The 17,820-nt window shown below is 40.6% G+C and overlaps 1 protein-coding gene across 5 annotated transcripts in view; it reads left to right on the top strand.

The window, feature by feature from the left end:
* The first annotated feature begins 378 nt into the window (after nt 1-378).
* The window catches only part of LOC145410795 (uncharacterized), a 54,998-nt gene continuing 37,556 nt past the window's right edge, over nt 379-17,820 (top strand). For 2 of the 5 annotated variants that reach the window (XM_080280905.1, XM_080280904.1), the window contains exons 1-3: nt 379-487; nt 8,940-9,075; nt 17,431-17,770. In XM_080280905.1, coding sequence (XP_080137031.1) covers nt 17,578-17,770 — 193 coding nt within the window. In that variant the 5' untranslated portion in view covers nt 379-487; nt 8,940-9,075; nt 17,431-17,577. Of the gene's footprint in view, nt 488-8,939; nt 9,076-17,430; nt 17,771-17,820 lie in introns of those variants that run through there. The other 3 variants (XM_080280908.1, XM_080280906.1, XM_080280907.1) reach the window with 3 other exon arrangements.

Here is a 17,820-nt window from a genome sequence, read left to right as displayed (position 1 = left end):
TTGATTACTAAGTATAGCACAAGATAATAAGTAATTCCCATGTTTAATTTTTCCATTGTATAGCCAGATCTCTATACTGATTAATGTGTCCAATGAACAATAAAAGCAATAGTACTTATTTTTTCTTGCTGTAATCAGGCTAATTGTAATCGAATTATGAAACATTTAAACTCTTCATTAGTATCTCAGATTGCGTGAATTATCCTTATCTTAGTGTTTTTATATGATAGACATTTTAAAATCTAGCTTGTTTTTGTCCAAATCTAGCGATTTGGGGGTCCAGTCTAGCGAGTTTTGAAATTTGTAGTTGGCAATACTACTTCATTCTGATGCAATACAATCTCGGGCGGCTTTTAGAACCCACGCTAAGGCAGATGTGGATTCGGAAGTGTTGAATTTCCTTTCATTTCCAGCAATGATCAGGATTACAAGGTGAAGGGAAACTTTGTCGTAGGCAGAAGTTCACCGACAATCGCCTGCCAGCAAAGTGCGTAGCCTTCTGTATATCCTGTTTTTGGTAATCTTGAAGATTACAATACCTTGATAACCGATTTCTGGAATATCAGAAGTATCCATTCTCATTCTTTTGTGTGTAACCTAATGCCATAACTCTTTACTACCCATGCCCCTTTTTATTAGTTTAGTTATTTGTTGAATGCTGTGAAGAGTATGTATGATGGTGCTAAGGCTGCAGTGCGTGTGGATGGTGAACTACGGTAAGTGAATTTTTCTCTTTGAAGGTTGGGTTGAAACAGATGTGTCATGTCTTCATGGTTTTTCAATCTGTACATGGATGGGGTAATAAAAGAGATACAATAGCCGCGTTTTTGTTGTCCAAGCTGAGGGATTGGATTCGAAGCCATCTTCGGTGAAACCAAGCTGCGCTGTTTTTGTCGGCCAAAGTGATACGAAGCTGGCCCAAGCGTTTGTCATCAAAACCAAGACGCCTTCGTATCCCACCCAAGCGTGGTCGGGAGAAGTCTTGGTGTAGCTTGGGGAGAGTGAGATTGGCCAGCAAGGGCACATAAATGATAAATATTCTGAAATTAGCATTATGTACATAAAATTTGGGTGCAGGTGGCTAATATTAACGACATATAGAGCCAGTTCAGCACAGATAACGGCTACATGTAAGTTGCATATTCGTCAGAAGATCGTCTTCGGCGAACCCCTCTGTTTACTTTGCGATTGGCACGTAATTTTTCGGTTCTACGTATCCTGGACTGTTTTTGCGGACAAAAACCAAGCGCCCCAAGACGCACTTCGAATCCCGAGCACCAGCTTGGATGACAAAAACACGCCTAAGGTAGGGCAGTGGGTGTTGGAGTGGCCCTAGTGAGAGAGGGTAGTGTTTGGAAACCCCCTATACTCTTGTTTGCAGATGATACTGTGTTGTTAAGTGAAGGCGAAGGGGAGCTACAAGGCTTGGTGGATGAGTTTGGGAGTGTGTGTAAGAAATAGAATCTAAATGTGAATGGAGGGAAGAGTGAGGTGATGGTCTTTGAGAGAGGTGAAGTCAATGAATGTACAGTGAGGTTGGATGGTGAGGAAATGGAAAATGTGAGTACGTTTAAGTACTTGGGTAGTGTGATGAGTAAGGATGGAAGTTTGGAGGGTGAAGTGCTTGAAAGGGTACAACAAGGAAGAAAGGTTGCTGGTTCCTTGAAAGCAGTGATAAGAAATAGGGAAGTGAGCATGGAAGTAACAAAGTTACTACACGACAGTATTGTGATACCAACTCTAACGTATGGAAGTGAAACTTGGACATTGTTGGAAGGACACAAGTCAAGAGTGACAGCAGTGGAAATGAGTTATTTGAGAGGAGCTTGTGGAGTCACATGGAGACAGGCTGACAAATGAGGATATAAAGGTGCATTGTGGTGTGGATGTAGATGTGATAGGAAGCATTAGGAGGAACACACTGAGGTGGTTTGGCCATGTGGAGAGGATGGAGGGTGAGAAATTGATGAGGAGAGTGTATGTTAGTGAGGTGGAGGGTGGGAGAGGGAGGGGGAGGCCGAGGATGAGATGGAGGGATAGGGTGGAAAGGTATGTGAGAGAGGGGGGTGTGAGTTGGGAGCAGGGCAGTGAAATGACTTGGGACAGGGCGACGTGGAGGTGATTTGTTTGTGGCTAACTCTTACGGGATTGAGGCGTCTGGCAATAGATAGATAGTTACTTGTAGGAGCTGCCAATAATGGGCCAACTGGCATACTATTGTATTCCTCTCATGTTCTTATAACAATGTTATTTGTAACACCAACAATTGCTGTAGCCGGCAGACTAGCATTGTTGAACAGAGTGATGGGTGTCATGTCAAGATGACCCCAGTACAAGGACAAGCCTCCCTGACATCCCCACATATACCATGACAATCCTTCCCTTTTCCCCTCGGTGACCCCACACATACCACGATATGAGTCACACTCTTGACAGCTACTTCAGTACCAGCCCCTGTAAGCCAGCAGATTAATACTTTCCACACAGGCTCGGTCCTTCCATATTTTGTATTGAAATTAATCTTTCACCGGTTACTTGTTGCACTTCATAGATAACAATGGATACTGGGCATTTTTTTAAATATTACCTGTGTACTAGGTAAAAATATTACCTGTGAAATATGTAAAGATTGTTTAAATCACATACCCTAACCCCAACAAAGTTTCCACGAAGCAAAACATGTTGCCAGAACTCTCCAAACACATCTTACTATTAACATGGCTAAATTACAAATCTTTACGAATATAATAGGTTTGGATTATTTCAGATAAGTTAGGGTAGAGTGGGTTAGGTTAGAATAACATCAGTTAATTGATTAGATTAGGTTCATTGCAATAGGCAAACTGACAGCTTCTTCAGATACCCCAAATGGTATAATATATTTTTAATCTACCCTTTTCACAGTGTAGAAAGAAAGGTTGCTGGTTCTTTGAAAACAGTGATGAGAAATAAGGAAGTCAGCGTGAAAGTAAAAAAAGTCACTGCATGATAGTATTGTGATACCAACTCTCACGTATCGTATGGAAGTAAAGGTTGGACCTTGTTGGAAGGACACAAATCAAGAGTAAGAGCAGTGGGAATGAGTTATATGAGAGGAGCATGTGGAGTTATATGGAGAGACAGATTGACAAATGAGAAAGTGAAGGAACATTGTGGTATGGATGTGGATGTGATAGAAAGCATTAGGAGAAATACAATGAGTTGGTTTGGCTATGTGGAGAGGATTGAGGGTGGGAGACTAACGAGGAGAATGTGAGTGAAGTGGAGGGGGGGAGAGGGAGGGGGAGGCTAGGGTTGAGATGGAGGGATGGAATAGAGAGGTACTGTATATGAGAGAGGAGGGTATTAGCTCGGGGGAGGGCAGTGAAATGGAGGGGGACAGGGTGATATGGAGGTAGTTTGTTGTGGCTACCTCTGATGGGTTTAAGGCATCTGGCAATAGAGAGAACAAGTGCTTGTGGGCCCTTCGGGCCCCTCGCACTTGCTCCTGCGGAGGGCTCTTGTGTTTGTGTGCTGTTCTAGTGTAATGTTGTCACTTGGATTTTTTGCAGCTAACCAATTGATCATGTTATTTGCAGCTTCGGGAATGGAACCCAAGTTGTCCAAACGCAATTCCGAAATTCTTTAGTTGTACCTGTGGGCAAAAAATTTTATGGAGATCCTATGCCGGGCGCCAGGAGTGGCATTTTTTGGTCAAAATGTGATCGCTCATTGAAATATAGTAAAAGTTTTTCAGTTGTGATTGGACCAAGTTTTTTCTTCTCAGCGAATTTTTTGCAATTTCTGTGCCAATTTTGGTGCGATTTGAATGTGTAGTTCCGGGTGCCCAAAATATACACACACACACACACACACACACACACACACACACACACACACAGCTACTGCTGTAGTATATTAGACAGATAGCATTTCATAGTCAAAAATTACCAGATAGCTGTCAGTGTTGCATTCTGTAATAAAATTACTTCATGAAGATCATGACATTGTAAGAAGAGTTGCAATTGCAGCATGTGTGTGGTAACACTTTACCTTTTATTTTTACTCTACACTTTTTGTATTCTAAAATAACTAGATAACTATCTATGTTGCATCCTGTAATAAAATACTTTCATGAAGATCATGGCATTGTGAAAAGACAGTTGCAATCGCCACACCTGTGTGGCAAAGTTTGCTGCCAAGAGTTTTAATGAGTTTGTGTGATAAAGTTTACCACCTTGAGTTTATGGAAAGTCAGTACAGTAATCCCTTGACTATCTGTGTAGTCCGTATCCTTTCATTAGGCCTTGGCTGTATTATAACCGTAACTGGATTTATTTGTTCGTAACTGTTCATAAAGGCTCTGGCTTCTGCGGTTGGTCGGCTGCCAACAAAGTAAAAATTGATTCCGTGTCTCACTGGCATCTGTGTCCATGCGTGGGTAATAGACCCTAACCTACGAGGTGAGCGAGAATGGCTGTACGGATCCCTAATGTATGGTTGAAAGCACTCGTCCACCCTGATCATTGGAAACATACCAGCTGCACGCGAGGAAAACAGACGTAAACCACAAGATGAATGAGAATGACTGTACGGGTCCTTACCGAACGGTGAAAGTTCTCCTGCTGGCTGGATCAACAGGAATGTACTGCCCTTGGTATGATAACATAGAGCCTAACCCACCAGCAGAGCAAAAGCACCTGTCTGCCTCCTCACGGAATGATAAGAGTCCTGTGGCATCCCATGCTTCTCCCCCCCTCCACCTCCTCGTTCCTCCTCCATCCCTGCCCATGATCACAGCTGGCCGTCTTACCTCTTTCCCTCTCCCTCAGTCCTCCCCCACCCTCATGTTGCGTACCATACCTGCTTGAGTTTTAGTTTTTTGCAATTTATTAGAATACTATTGGTCATATCGAAATGACCACGAGAAAGCTCCTGAAATTCTGCATCTAGACATAGCTACCATATGTTTTGCTCTTGCAGAGCACAGGCAAAATTTTGTGCTAGGATGTTGGGAAGTTATTTGAGGATATTTTTTACACTCCAACAAGTTTGGTTTCACTGCTTTTTTGTACTTTTACTCATCAGTTTTGTGTGTTTTTATTAGCTTATTTAAACACCAGTGAAGATGTTGGTATACAATTTGTACCAATATAACCAATTTCAGGGGGGCATATTGAAATTGAGAGAAATTTTTTTCTTTGTGAGCGGAGTCAGCCATTACAGTACTCTTACTGTCTCAGAAACTTTTTGAATTCCCGAGAGGGTTAGAACACTGCAACCGTCGTCTTCATTGATTTTTTTGTGGACTTTTGTTGTTTGGGAGGGGTACTGTACATTACAATTAGGATATTTGTGGATTTTTGTTGTTTATGCATTGCATTCTTAGTGTCTAGCATTTCAGTGGATATTCCCATGTGTGTTTTGATGTCTAAATACTGCTGACCAACTGCAGAACACCGCCCAAATTAGGAGGGATACTGTGCATATTGGTATTTTTATTTATTATGTATTTTCTTAGGATTTTACTGCATATTGCAGTGTGTGCTTTGATGTCTAAAAACACTGCAGAACACTACCCAAATTTGGAGGCATACCAATACTGTGCATATTGGTATTTATGTTTATTTATTATTATTTATTTTTTTAGGATAGTATTGCATATTGCAATGTGTGCTTTGATGTCTAAAAACAGCCAAAAAACCTCAGAATACTGCCAAAATTAGGAAGGGTACTTTACATATAGGTTGGGTGTGGGTACAGTACAGGATATTGTTCCATATCCGTTCATTGTCCATATCCGGTCATACCTTTGGCTCTGTTATGATGGATAATCGAGGAATTGCTGTATTTCTGTATTATCAATAGTAAGGAGAGCTGGAACAGAAGTGAACAAAATGAGTGTCCTCAGAAAACATGCAAAGCCTACATACATTACCAGCAGGCATCATTCTTCAGGAAAAATTTCATAATACACCCATACCCCGTTATCTGGCGCATCGACAGCTGGCACTTCACTCAACTGAACACAAGAAATAGGGGAACATTCCCACAGTCCGAACAATATGAATGTCTGTTGCCTTGCTGGTCCAACACCTTGCCTCTCCCTAGGTTTGAAATGAGGCTCTTCTGGTCCTCCCATCCTCCCTGTCCCCTCTCTTCTTCCCCTCCCTCATTCCTTCCTCCATCCCCCACCACAGTGCTGCCAGGCATGTCTCCCTCCCTATCCCCCTGCCCTCCCCCACCCCAGGTTGTCTCCCTTTCCATCCCCCTCCCTCACCCACCTCTGCTTGTCTCCCATGTGTATGTGTGTGTGTGTGTGTGTGTGTGTGTGTGTGAGTGAGTGAGCGGTGAGTGAGTGAAAAAGTGAGCTGTTTGGGTTTCTTGTCTCCTTCCCTGTCCCCCCACCCTACCCCACCCCCCCTTGTCTCTCTCCCCCACCCCATCTTGTCTCCCTCTCCATTCCCCGCCCTCCCCTACCCCCTCATGGCACACTGTCAGCTGCCTGCCTGCCTGTCACTCTCAGTTGACCTGAAGCATCTCTCAGCACTGCACATCCCCCTACCCTACCCTCTTGCATGTGATGTTTTATGTGCCATTTTTTAGCAGTAGTATTGTTTATGAGGATAATAACATTACCTATGGTGTTTCTGTCAGTCTGTGTTGTTTGAGTAAGGTATATGAGAGTTTGGGTTTGGTTCTGGAACACATCTCTGGCTTTTCTTCAGTATTTTGTGGGGAAAACTGCTTTGATATCCGACATACTTGCTGACTGAACACTCCCACTGGTACACAACACTGCCAGATATCGGGGTATGGGAGTACTGTGTTATCCTTGCAGTCCTATATAACATCAGATGAAAGATACTTCAAGTAAATACTAAATATTTCATTATTCTCGATATAATCTTTGTGCAAGAGAAAAATATGAACTGCAAACCATATCAAACTGAAAATAGGTGAGTGGTGTGTGTAACAGACCAAAACTTCTGACCAAAGACAGACCTTTCATTTTTAGTTTCCTGTTGTGTTGTTCCGTCAGGGACGCTCCACTGGCGATCTTCTCACCTACCTTTCAGACTCCTGGTCATCCTCCCTTCGGGACTTTGGCGAAAGCTTTGCCATTGCACTTGACATCTCAAAGGCTTTCGATCGAGTCTGGCATAAATCTTTAATTTCCAAACTGCCCTCCTACGGTTTCTATCCTTCTATCTGTGCCTTCATCGCTGGCTTCCTTTCTGGTCGTTCTATAGCCGCTGTTGTAGACGGCCTTCGTTCTTCTCCTAGATCTATCAACAGTGGTGTTCCTCAGGGCTCTGTCCTATCACCAACTCTCTTCCTTTTATTCATCAATGATCTTATAAGCTGTACATCTAACCGTATCCACTCATACGCTGATGACTCCACCCTTCACCTTTCCATTCGGTTCCCGCAACGCCCATCTCAACAGTTACTTCAGCAAACAAGGGATGAGGCTATGGCACACCTAATGTCTGACTTGGCTCGTATCTCTGACTGGGGTAAAAATAATATGGTTGTTTTTAATGCATCTAAGACCCAGTTCTTACACCTATCAACCCGACAAAATCTTCCACAGGTATACCCACTAATGTTTAATAATATTCAGCTTAATCCTGCATCATCCTTGAACATGCTTGGGGTTTCATTTACTCGGGACTTATCTTGGAAAGATCATATTACATCTCTTGTAAAATCTGCTTCCAAGAGATTGGATGTGCTAAGCCGACTCCGCTCTTTCTTTACCCCTGCACAATTGTTGACTCTATACAGGGGTTTTATCCGCCCCTGTGTGGAGTACAACTCTCATGTGTGGGGAGGCTCCCCACATACAGCTCTTCTCAATAGGGTGGAGTCAAAGGCTTTTCGTCTCATTAACTCTCCTCCTCTTACTGACTTCCTTCAACCTCTGTCTCTTCGCCGCACTGTTGCATCTTTATCTCTTTTCTATCGCTACTTTAATGGTCACTGCTCCTCTGAACTGTCTGCTTTCATTCCTCCACCTCTACGACGGGCGCGTAGCACCCGTCTGGCAGCAAACTCTCATCCCTTTTCTGTCCAACTCTCTAATGCAAGAGTTAACCGTTACTCCCAGTCTTTCATTTATGCAACAGGTCAGCTCTGGAACTGTCTCCCTCTGTCTGTATTACTTGCTGCCTATGATCTCCAGTCTTTCAAACGCAGTGTGTCCAGGCATCTCAAAATGATCGGATCTTGAATTTGGCTCTCTATTGTATTTTGTTTTTCTCTTGGAGGGAACTGTTACTGCGGGCTCATGGCCTTTGGTTCCTTCTTCCTTGCATAAAAAAAAAAAAAAAATGTTATTACACATATAAAGCAAAATATATACTGTATACAATAAAACCTCAATATAATGGTTGTTCCAAGTGTGGCTTCAGAGTTGAACTAAAGTTGTTGATTTTTCCAGTAGCTGATCAAATAACACTCAAAGGCAGCTATGCTGAGGGCACTGACAACAGAAGCAGGAAGACTGTTCTAAGCAGCAGCTGTTTTCTAGGTGAAGGAATATATACTCATTTGGGTCTCTGCCTGCCTCTTGAACAGCTTCAGCTCATGTCTTGTTGTGATGCCCTAGTGGTGTTCCCATTTTGGCATCACCTCTGTGTCATTTTTCCCATGCTAGATCTTAAACACATCTATTTTGTTCCCCTCTAGCTCGCCTGTTAGGATGGATAAGACCAACTCATTCAATCTCTCTGCATATGACAGATTCCTCCTTCCAAGCAGGATCATAGTTGCTCAAGCCAGAACATTTTCTGTTGCTTAAATGTTTTTTTCCCCATAGACTTCTATTGAATTGGGTACATTTGGTATGTGGTCTTGTCACTACCTTGAAAGGTGTCTGAACTTCTGTGCATTTAAGAATTCAGATCTCTGAATGGTGTGGTAGAGATATGAATTTTGTGTTGGAATCTTTGCAGACAGTGAGCCCAAGTGAGCCTGTGAGCAGTTGATGTTCAGTTTCTGTAGCTGCCAAGAGGTTTGACAGCATGGAACCAACCGAGTCAAACATCAGGGTGCCAGGGATTTTGGTGCCCTCGTACCAAAAACTGATCAGTGAGTAAATACAGTACAGTACCGTAGATGAGGTGATATGATCAAGTTGATACAGAACAAGGTTCTTATGCATTCTGTTAGTGGGTGAATGCAGTTTAAATTTTGTTATTTCACATACACTCCGGCTCAGATGATAGTGAATTATAGTATAATAAGAACTGACAGCTGTGTATGTTACAAGTTAGTACTGTATGTTTCTGACCAAGAAATGTTACAAATTAGGATGTTTCTGACCATGGATAGCTGGCTTTCTTTATATCATATTCCTGACCACATAAAGCTGTGTTTATTCCATAATTATCTCTGACCACAGATAGCTAGTTTTGTCTGTTCTTTATGTCTGAACGCAGATACATTAGAACATCTCTGTTCAAATGTACCTTTTTTCAACCCTAGTTCAGTACTTTAGTTGTAGCTAATAAATAAACTTGTGTTGTATGAGCACATTTACAGGTAGGTGAGGTGGAGTCCATCATCCACTTGGCATGATATAATGCTACCTACAGGTGACACTGTATTAAGTTATATATAAGTTAATTGTTTTTCTTTACACTACTCAAAGAAACTAGTTAGCTACTACATAGTGTGGTAACCACACAGCCAACAACTAGATGCCTGGTAGTCTAGTGAGTTAAGCTTATTCCACCCAAATGTGGCCCATGAGAGTTTAATCCAAATGAGGGTTAGAGGGATATTTTTGACATTATACCACACTTGGATGTGTGGCAGGCCACCTTTACGTTTAATGTCTAAACTGAATATAGCATTGCCTCAGGTACCTTTGATCTTGATAGGACAGTACAGGAGTACAGTATTCACAGATGGATATTTTTGTCCTTTTGAATAGTGTATTTACAGGAATGGTACAGTATGCCAGTTCTAAATACATACCTAGTGTCATCATCATCGTTTTTTTTGTATTTATGTTATTTATTTATTTATTTTTTCCAAGGTAGGAGGAACCAAAGGCAGGAAGCCTGCAGGATTGTTACCTCAGAGAGAGAGAGAGAGAGAGAGAGAGAGAGCGAGAAATTCAAGATATGTTTATTTGGAGATGCTTGGACACATTGCATTTAAAAGACTGGGTGTCATAGGCAGAAGGAAATGCAAACACAGGAAAACAGTTCCAGAGTTGACCTGTTGTATACATGAAGGACTTGGATCTTCGGTTAACTCTGGCATTAGAGAGTTGGACAGAAAAGGGGTGAGAGTTTATTGCCAGATGGGTGCTAATGGAGGAGGAATGCATGTAGATAGTTCCGAGGAGCAGTGACCATTGAAGTAGCAATAGAAAAGAGATGAAGATGTAACATTGCAGTGATAAGACAGAGCCTGAAGGAAGCCAGTATGTAATAGGAAGAGAGTTTATGAAATGAAGAGCATTTGACTTCACTCTGTTGAGAAGAGTTGTGTATGGGGAGCCCCCCCACACAAGAATTGTATTGTACACAGGAACAATTAAAACCCAGTGTAAAGTCAACAGGAGTGTGGGCTTAAAGAAAGAATGGAATCTGTCGAGCATACCTGATACTGCATCCTGTAAAGGGTGGCTCCAACAAAATGAGATCCCGGTATTTGTTTCCCTACACTGCATCGACTCCCATTGCATATCATCATCTCATCTACCAGTACCTCATATAGTGCTCCTTGTCTTTCCACTTGGTTCTTAAGCCAGCTTCTTTCAACTTACCACTGTCACTGACCATTTTAGTCAGTCTTTCAGCTTCTCTGTGCTCTTATGGTCAAACCGTGTCATTGTGCACACATTTCTATTTCCTATTAATACAGCATTATCAGCATATAGAGAAGGTAAGAGCCTCCCAACATTAACCTTTCTGGCTCATTTTCGTATCTGAACCTACTGTTTTTACTGATTTTTTGTATAATATCATTCACGTAAACATTAAATAGCCATGGTTATATGACAGCCCTGTCTCAGTTCCACTCTCACCCCAGAGATGTCATCACTCAGTCTCACTTTAACTCTCACACAGGCATTGTTTCCTATGTAGAAGGCTTTTACTACCTCCATCATGGTGGTCTCCTTTTCGTATCATACATACAGTATTCTCGGCATCTTCCAGAGGGTATTCCAGTCAGTTTTGCTGTAAGCTCACTTCACATCCATGAAAGGTGCAGATAGTTCCCCCCTCCCCTCATGTCAAATGCAATCAGAAACCATGGAAATGTACAAGGTCTGTCCAAAAAAGAAACCAAACTTTTTCAGTACCGCACCAACTTGCCAGCATAGCATGATTGCGTCAGGAGTGTTGTATAGTGGGGACTTTGAGCTTAAATCAGACGCAGCTACATCATGCTCTTAAGGTTTTAACTCCAGGGGCCGTTTATTTGCTCACATAATGGCACTCGTAGGCAAGTGACAGTCATTTGCCTTAAATGGTTGGACTGAGTACCTAGGTATGAGCCCCTGTCTCCTTGATGTGACAATGAAAAATGAACCGATGGAAAAATAAATAATAATGCTTTTCATGTAGATCAGAAAGACAAAAGAAAGACTCATAGAAAACATGCAAGAGATGGAATGGGAAGGGGAGATGGTCGGGGTTGAAAATATAGGCAGTAGGGGAGAGTGTCGTGTTTTCTCAAGTGACATTCTGCAGCCATCTTCAACATGTCACAGAGTTTCACACCTGCCCTAGGTAAGTAATAATCTGATTCTGCTGTTATTTAAGTTGAATTGCCAGATATTGTATTGTGGGGTAGGTGGGGGTGCTCACCATCCACTCAGTCGATGAAGTACTGCTCTCGGGTGGTTGCCCTTTCGTCTCTTCCTTCCTTCCTCTTCTGCCTTTCTTTCTTTCATTCTTTCCACTTCCTTCTGCCTATAGGTGACTGTACTGAGTGACAAGCCAAATGGTTTCCCGTACACCAGAAAACCATATACTACGCTGGGTGGTGACCATATAACCTAACTATGGCATCTGGTGGTTCAGTGGGTAAAGGTGCTCCAACCAGATTGAGCCTGTGTCGGTTCACATCCAAGGGGTGGTTGGGGTTTATTGCTCACGTAATGCCACTCAGGGATGAGTGAGGCTGGTAACTCTCATCTTAAATGCCAGGACCAACTTTCCTAGCCTCGGGCTTGTACACTTCTCATGGGGCAACAGGTTTAGATGGCAGATGAATGAATATATATATATATATATATATACTGTATATATATATATATGTATATATATATATACACACACACAGTATACAGTATATATCCCTCAGTTATCCAACATAATAGAGCCAAAGGCATGTCTGGATAATGGACTTCTCCCCTGGCCCCCATTCGTACATATCCTATCTTTGAAAGCCATTGTTAAAGGCCACTACAGTACCATACATCATACAGCACTTATTTATTCCTGGTGTTTTACACTTCTGTCTGGTCAGGCAGACCTATAAACCACAGCCAAGCAATTACCATGGTCAGGCAGACCCATCAATCACAGGCAAGCAGTCACCAGTGCAGGACCACACCCTGCAATGACCCAAAAAAAAAAAAAAAAAAAAAAAAAAAAAAAAGGACCTGCCAGACAAAAATGTTCGCTCAGCCATAATGTCCGCCTGGACGCAAGCATTTTGTCTGGATAGAATGGAAAAATGTATGAATAATGGTTTCAAACAGCCAGATCACAGCGTCTGGATAATGTATTGTTCGGATAATGGACGTCAGGATAATTGAGGGATTACTTATAGTAAAAGTCCTGTAATCCGAATGGCTGGAGACCAAGAGTCTTTCCGACTTTTTTATTTTTTCCTCCAGATGATTGGGAGGGACCTCTTAGACCTTTAGAAATATGTGCATGATCATTAAATAAATACTTTAAAAGACATTGGTTATTGTTTTACTCACTGGAAATGCATAGAACTGTAAATGAATACAGTAATTGCAAGCAGGTGCATCCAAGTTGAAGAGCAAGTCCAAGCCAGATATGTCCTTAGATGAAGCCCAGAAAAATTTGAAAAATTTTGCCTTTAAGAATTCTGAATATTGGGATATTCAAATTATTGGTGGTCAGATCGAAGGACTTTTCTGTGTGTGTGTGTGTATAAGTAGAAGTCCGATTTTTCAGCATCTATGGTACCAGGCAAGTGCTGAAAAATCAAAATTGCCGAATTATCAAAAACCCTACCCACTCAGTGAACACTATCATCACTACTCATGTCATTACAAATGTGTTTGGAGAGAGTACTGTATACTGTTTGATACTGTACAATACTGTAATGAATACAGTACTATACATGAATATGAAAAATAAAGAAATTAGTGAACTTACTGTATATAAATGTAATGGTACAATAGGCCTACAAGTTCACATGCACTTACCTAAACTTATAGTAGGTTCCTTATTTACATATGTACAATAGAAGGGGTTGATTGGAGTCTGCTACTGCTGGAAGAAGTCCCCAGCAGTAGAAGGTCCTGCAACAGGCTCTAAGGACTCATGGAGAATTTCAAGACTGACGAAAAAAATCGGAAAATCTGCCGAACGATCAGAGATTTTCGTAAATGGGACTATTTCTCAAAACTGCCGAAATGTCAGATTTGCTGGGGAATTGGATGCCTAAGAATTGGACTTTTACTGTATATATATATATATATATATATACAGTATATATATATATATATATATATATATATATATATATACAGTATATATATATATATATATATATATATATATATATATATATATCGTCATCATCATCATCAACCATTACATGTCCACTGCTGAACAAAGGCCATCCCCAACCTTCTCCACGAATTCCTTGACTGAGCCAATCTTTGCCAAGTTTTTCATGCAAATTTCGCTATCTCATCCCTTCACCTCCTGTCTGGCCTTTTTCTGCTACGCTTACAATCTCTTGGTGTCCAGTCAGTCAGCCTCTTGCCCCATTGATTATCCCTTATTCTTGCTACATGGCCTGCTTACCTTCATTTCTGTTCTTTTATAACTTCTATAATATCTTTGATTTTAATCTGCTCTCTCAGCCAAGTTGATCTTTTCCTGTTTCTTAAAGATATTCCCAACATTGACCTTTCCATTGCTCTCTGAGAACCAATTAGTTTATTTTCCATCGATTTTGTCAGTTTCCAAGTCTCACAACCATACGTCATAACTGGAATTATACATTCGTTATATACTTTTCGTTTCATACAAACTGGCAAGCTACTTTTCATAATGTCCCTATGTTTACCGAAAGCTTTCCATCCAATTGTAATGCGTCTTTTTATTTCGTTATTATTATCTTTTTTTAATTTTAGTATTTGTCCCAGGTAATTGTATTCCTCGACTTCTTCAGGAATCTCTCTACTTATTCTGATGACGCTCTTTGGTGTTTGAGGATTAAACATTAGGTTTACTCCAGTTCATCTTTAGCCCTACTTTGAGACTTTTTCTGTTCAGGTCATTTAACATTTCTTGCAATGCCTCTGCTGTTTCAGAGAGTTTTTTTTTTTTTTTTTTTTTTTTTTTTTTTTTTTTTTAGTGTGTTCAACTCTGGGCATAGGCTTCACAGCCTGCTATCAAGGCCCAACAGTCCTCCTACATACCAGACACCTCTTCACTTCATGTCATCTGCAAATCTTAAATGGTTTAGCTTTTCTCCATCTCTGTTCACTCCTGTGTTTTCTCAGTCTATCTTTCTGAAAATACTTTCTAGGCATGCTGTAAATATCTTTGGTGATTTTGTATTTCCCTGATGCATGCCCTTCTCAGTCTTAATTATTTCTGAGTCCTTATGTACTTTAATTGTAGCAGTTCCCTTTTTATATATGTTTTCGAGCAATTTTACAATGTTCTCATTCACTCCTTGTTCTCGCAGTGAATTTATAATTGCTATGTGCTCCACTGAGTCGAAAGCCCTTTCGTAATCAACAAAACCTAAGCACAGTGATTTATTATATATATATATATATATATATATATCTATCTGTCTATCTATCTATCTATCTATCTATATATATATATATCTATCTATCTATATATATATATATATATATATATATATATCTATCTATCTATCTATATATATATATATATATATGAATGAAAGTCTGTAACAGTTGGATTTGAGCTGCTGTGGGTTGAAGTTTAGGGAGAAACTAATCTGGAGAAGTGAGTTCCTAAGAGAAATGATTCAGAAAATACAGGAATTCTGATAAGAAGAAGTTGTACAATATGACAGTGTGACTGTCAAGTAACGAGCACTACCAGATGCCTGTGTAGCACAGGAGAAGGCATGGAGAGGCGGCTCATGGATGTAACTATATTTGAGCATTTAGTATAAAAGTTTCAGTAAAATAATGCTAGAGAGGCAACAGTCCTTCATACTCGTAAGGATGTCAGTAACCTTGAAGTACTGATTCCTCTCATCCTTGTTATCTGTTTGTTAAATATCTCCAACCTGTTTATGCATTATAGTTTATCTGTTTTACATGTGCATTTAGAGGTCTCTTAATGTGTTGTTGATGACTGCAGGCTTAAATTTCCAGTAGCACTTTCTTTTCCTTTTGTTTACTGATACATATTATTGCAAACCAATTGGCTTTTAATTCATAGTATAGGAAAGTTACCATTTGAGGAGCATTTATTACATAGGGGATGATACTGGGGGCAGTTTTAATGCATTCGATGGTCAAAAAAGAGAGCTTTTGCTTGGAGGGTGGTACTGTGCACCCTGGGTGGAACAGCGGCGGCATCCACCTGGGAACCAAATGTCCATATATTTCCCTGCACCTTGCAATGGGAAGGACTCTTGTCCATTCAGGGTAAGGTATTGTGCATCACATTGGGGTGCCAGGTCTCTATGCAGTGTATTTATTGTACTGTACCTGTAAGATGGGTCCACAGAAGCAGTTGCCTACCTGTGATTTATAGGTCTGCTCAATCAGACAGACAGGGGTTAAAAAATATGTATATATATACTGTGTCCATAATTCAAAGGTTCAGTATGCAGCTTTGAGATGGACCCATATTTTCATGTTACAGGCAGGTTCATTGCTCATACCTCAGCCATGATCGATTAAGAAAGTCATCACCAGAGCTGGGTTAGACTGTCAGTAAACAAGGCTGCTGATACTGCTAAGCATAATGCAGTAATGAGTAATGCGATGAAGATAATGACCAGGGCAATAAGTTCACTCCTTATCAGAGTTTTTTTATTTGCAAGACACATTTTGTTTTCCAGCTCAGAATAGATATCCTTTGTGCAACATTGCTATATTTGTAGCATATCGTATGGATCTTAAACCTATATTGCAACCACTGCAGTTCTTCTCTGGGTAGGATCAGGATGATGGTTAACAAAATTGTGAACAGTCTTCATTGGTACATATTAACCCCTTGATATGGGAAAATTAAGGGCTTAGGCACGCCTGGGATGGTGATATATCAGGTACCATTCGTTTTAGGAAGTACACATACAGTACTCCACCCATAACCACCTCAAGAACAAGCACGAGAGTTCTGTACCAGCATTCCTCTCCTAATTAAGGGTCTAAACTCATTGATGAATCACTCTTTATCTCATGCAGATACTTAGTGGTGTTTGCACAGCCTTGGAGATGAACCTCAATAAGTGCTGTATTGTGCAAAATAAACTCTTCATATACTGTATATATATATATATATATATATATATATATATATATATATAGGTAGGTAGGAAGAAAGCCATAATTACTATGATTAGCTTTTGCAGTCAGGATTTACTGGCAGTGAGACCAGATTAGCAACATTAGCAGAATGCATGTCTCGGTCATTTGTCCATGAATTAAACTCACCAGGTACACTTAATCTTTAGAAATTTTTGGCACTTATAGGGCATAACAGTGATGTAGATGAATAACCAGATGCAGCCTAAGTGGACAGTTATAGATTCCTTAGTCAGCAGTGGGAATAATTGTGTGGAATTGATATGTACTCTGCAGTACAATTCTGCACTTTGATGCCAATCAGAAGGATGTAATGTAGTCCTTGAGTTTGTCACCTACGGTTGTGTGCCCTCACGAGGACAGCCAGACCTTGGCAAGAAATCTAAGAAAACATGGAACACTGGAAAGTTTGAATAAATGAGATTAAATATGCATTATTATGAGTGGATCTGTATTAAGCATACAAACAGTGTACCAATATAGTAATACAGTATTATAAAGTCAGAAACTGAGTTATGAGTTCACTGTTACTCCCAGTACAGTACAGGTAATTCAGTGCTAAGATGATCCTGTGGTGAGTATTTGTAGACTGATTGACAGCATTAAACCTGAGAGTATCCAAGGTGGAGGGATCCACCAAGAGACAAAAAGAAATCCATTGCTAATGAACTTTCAACTTTCCTCAGCTCTTTGGTGAGGACGAACCTGTAATACATCAGTCAAAACCAGCGCCTACTAAGCTACGTAAAGACCTGCATCGTACAGCCATCTAGAAAACTTCTTGCTAACAACATCAAAGAGGACATATTACTTCCTCTTTATAAGCTGCTGCTATGCCATATAGCAATACTTGTTGTGTTCCTCAGTGCAGTAACAGAGGTGGACATTTATTTCCCCGGGATAGGTTTATTAAAAAGCTGTGGATACAAACAATTTGGAGAGGAGAGAAGTGGTGGCCAGATTCAAACAGTGTTGTATGTAAGGAGCACTTCACTAACAAAGATTACATCCTTGCAACCAAGTCAGGTACGTTTGTACGTTTGTTTCTGTTTAGCGAAACTTCTTTTTAATGTGGC

This window comes from Coenobita brevimanus, chromosome 86 (genome assembly GCF_032717465.1).
Source record: "Coenobita brevimanus isolate Jiangsu-jjx chromosome 86, ASM3271746v2, whole genome shotgun sequence".
Lineage (NCBI taxonomy): Eukaryota > Metazoa > Arthropoda > Malacostraca > Decapoda > Coenobitidae > Coenobita > Coenobita brevimanus.
Note: the sequence above shows the minus strand (reverse complement) of the source record. Positions and strands in the feature narration are given on the sequence as shown.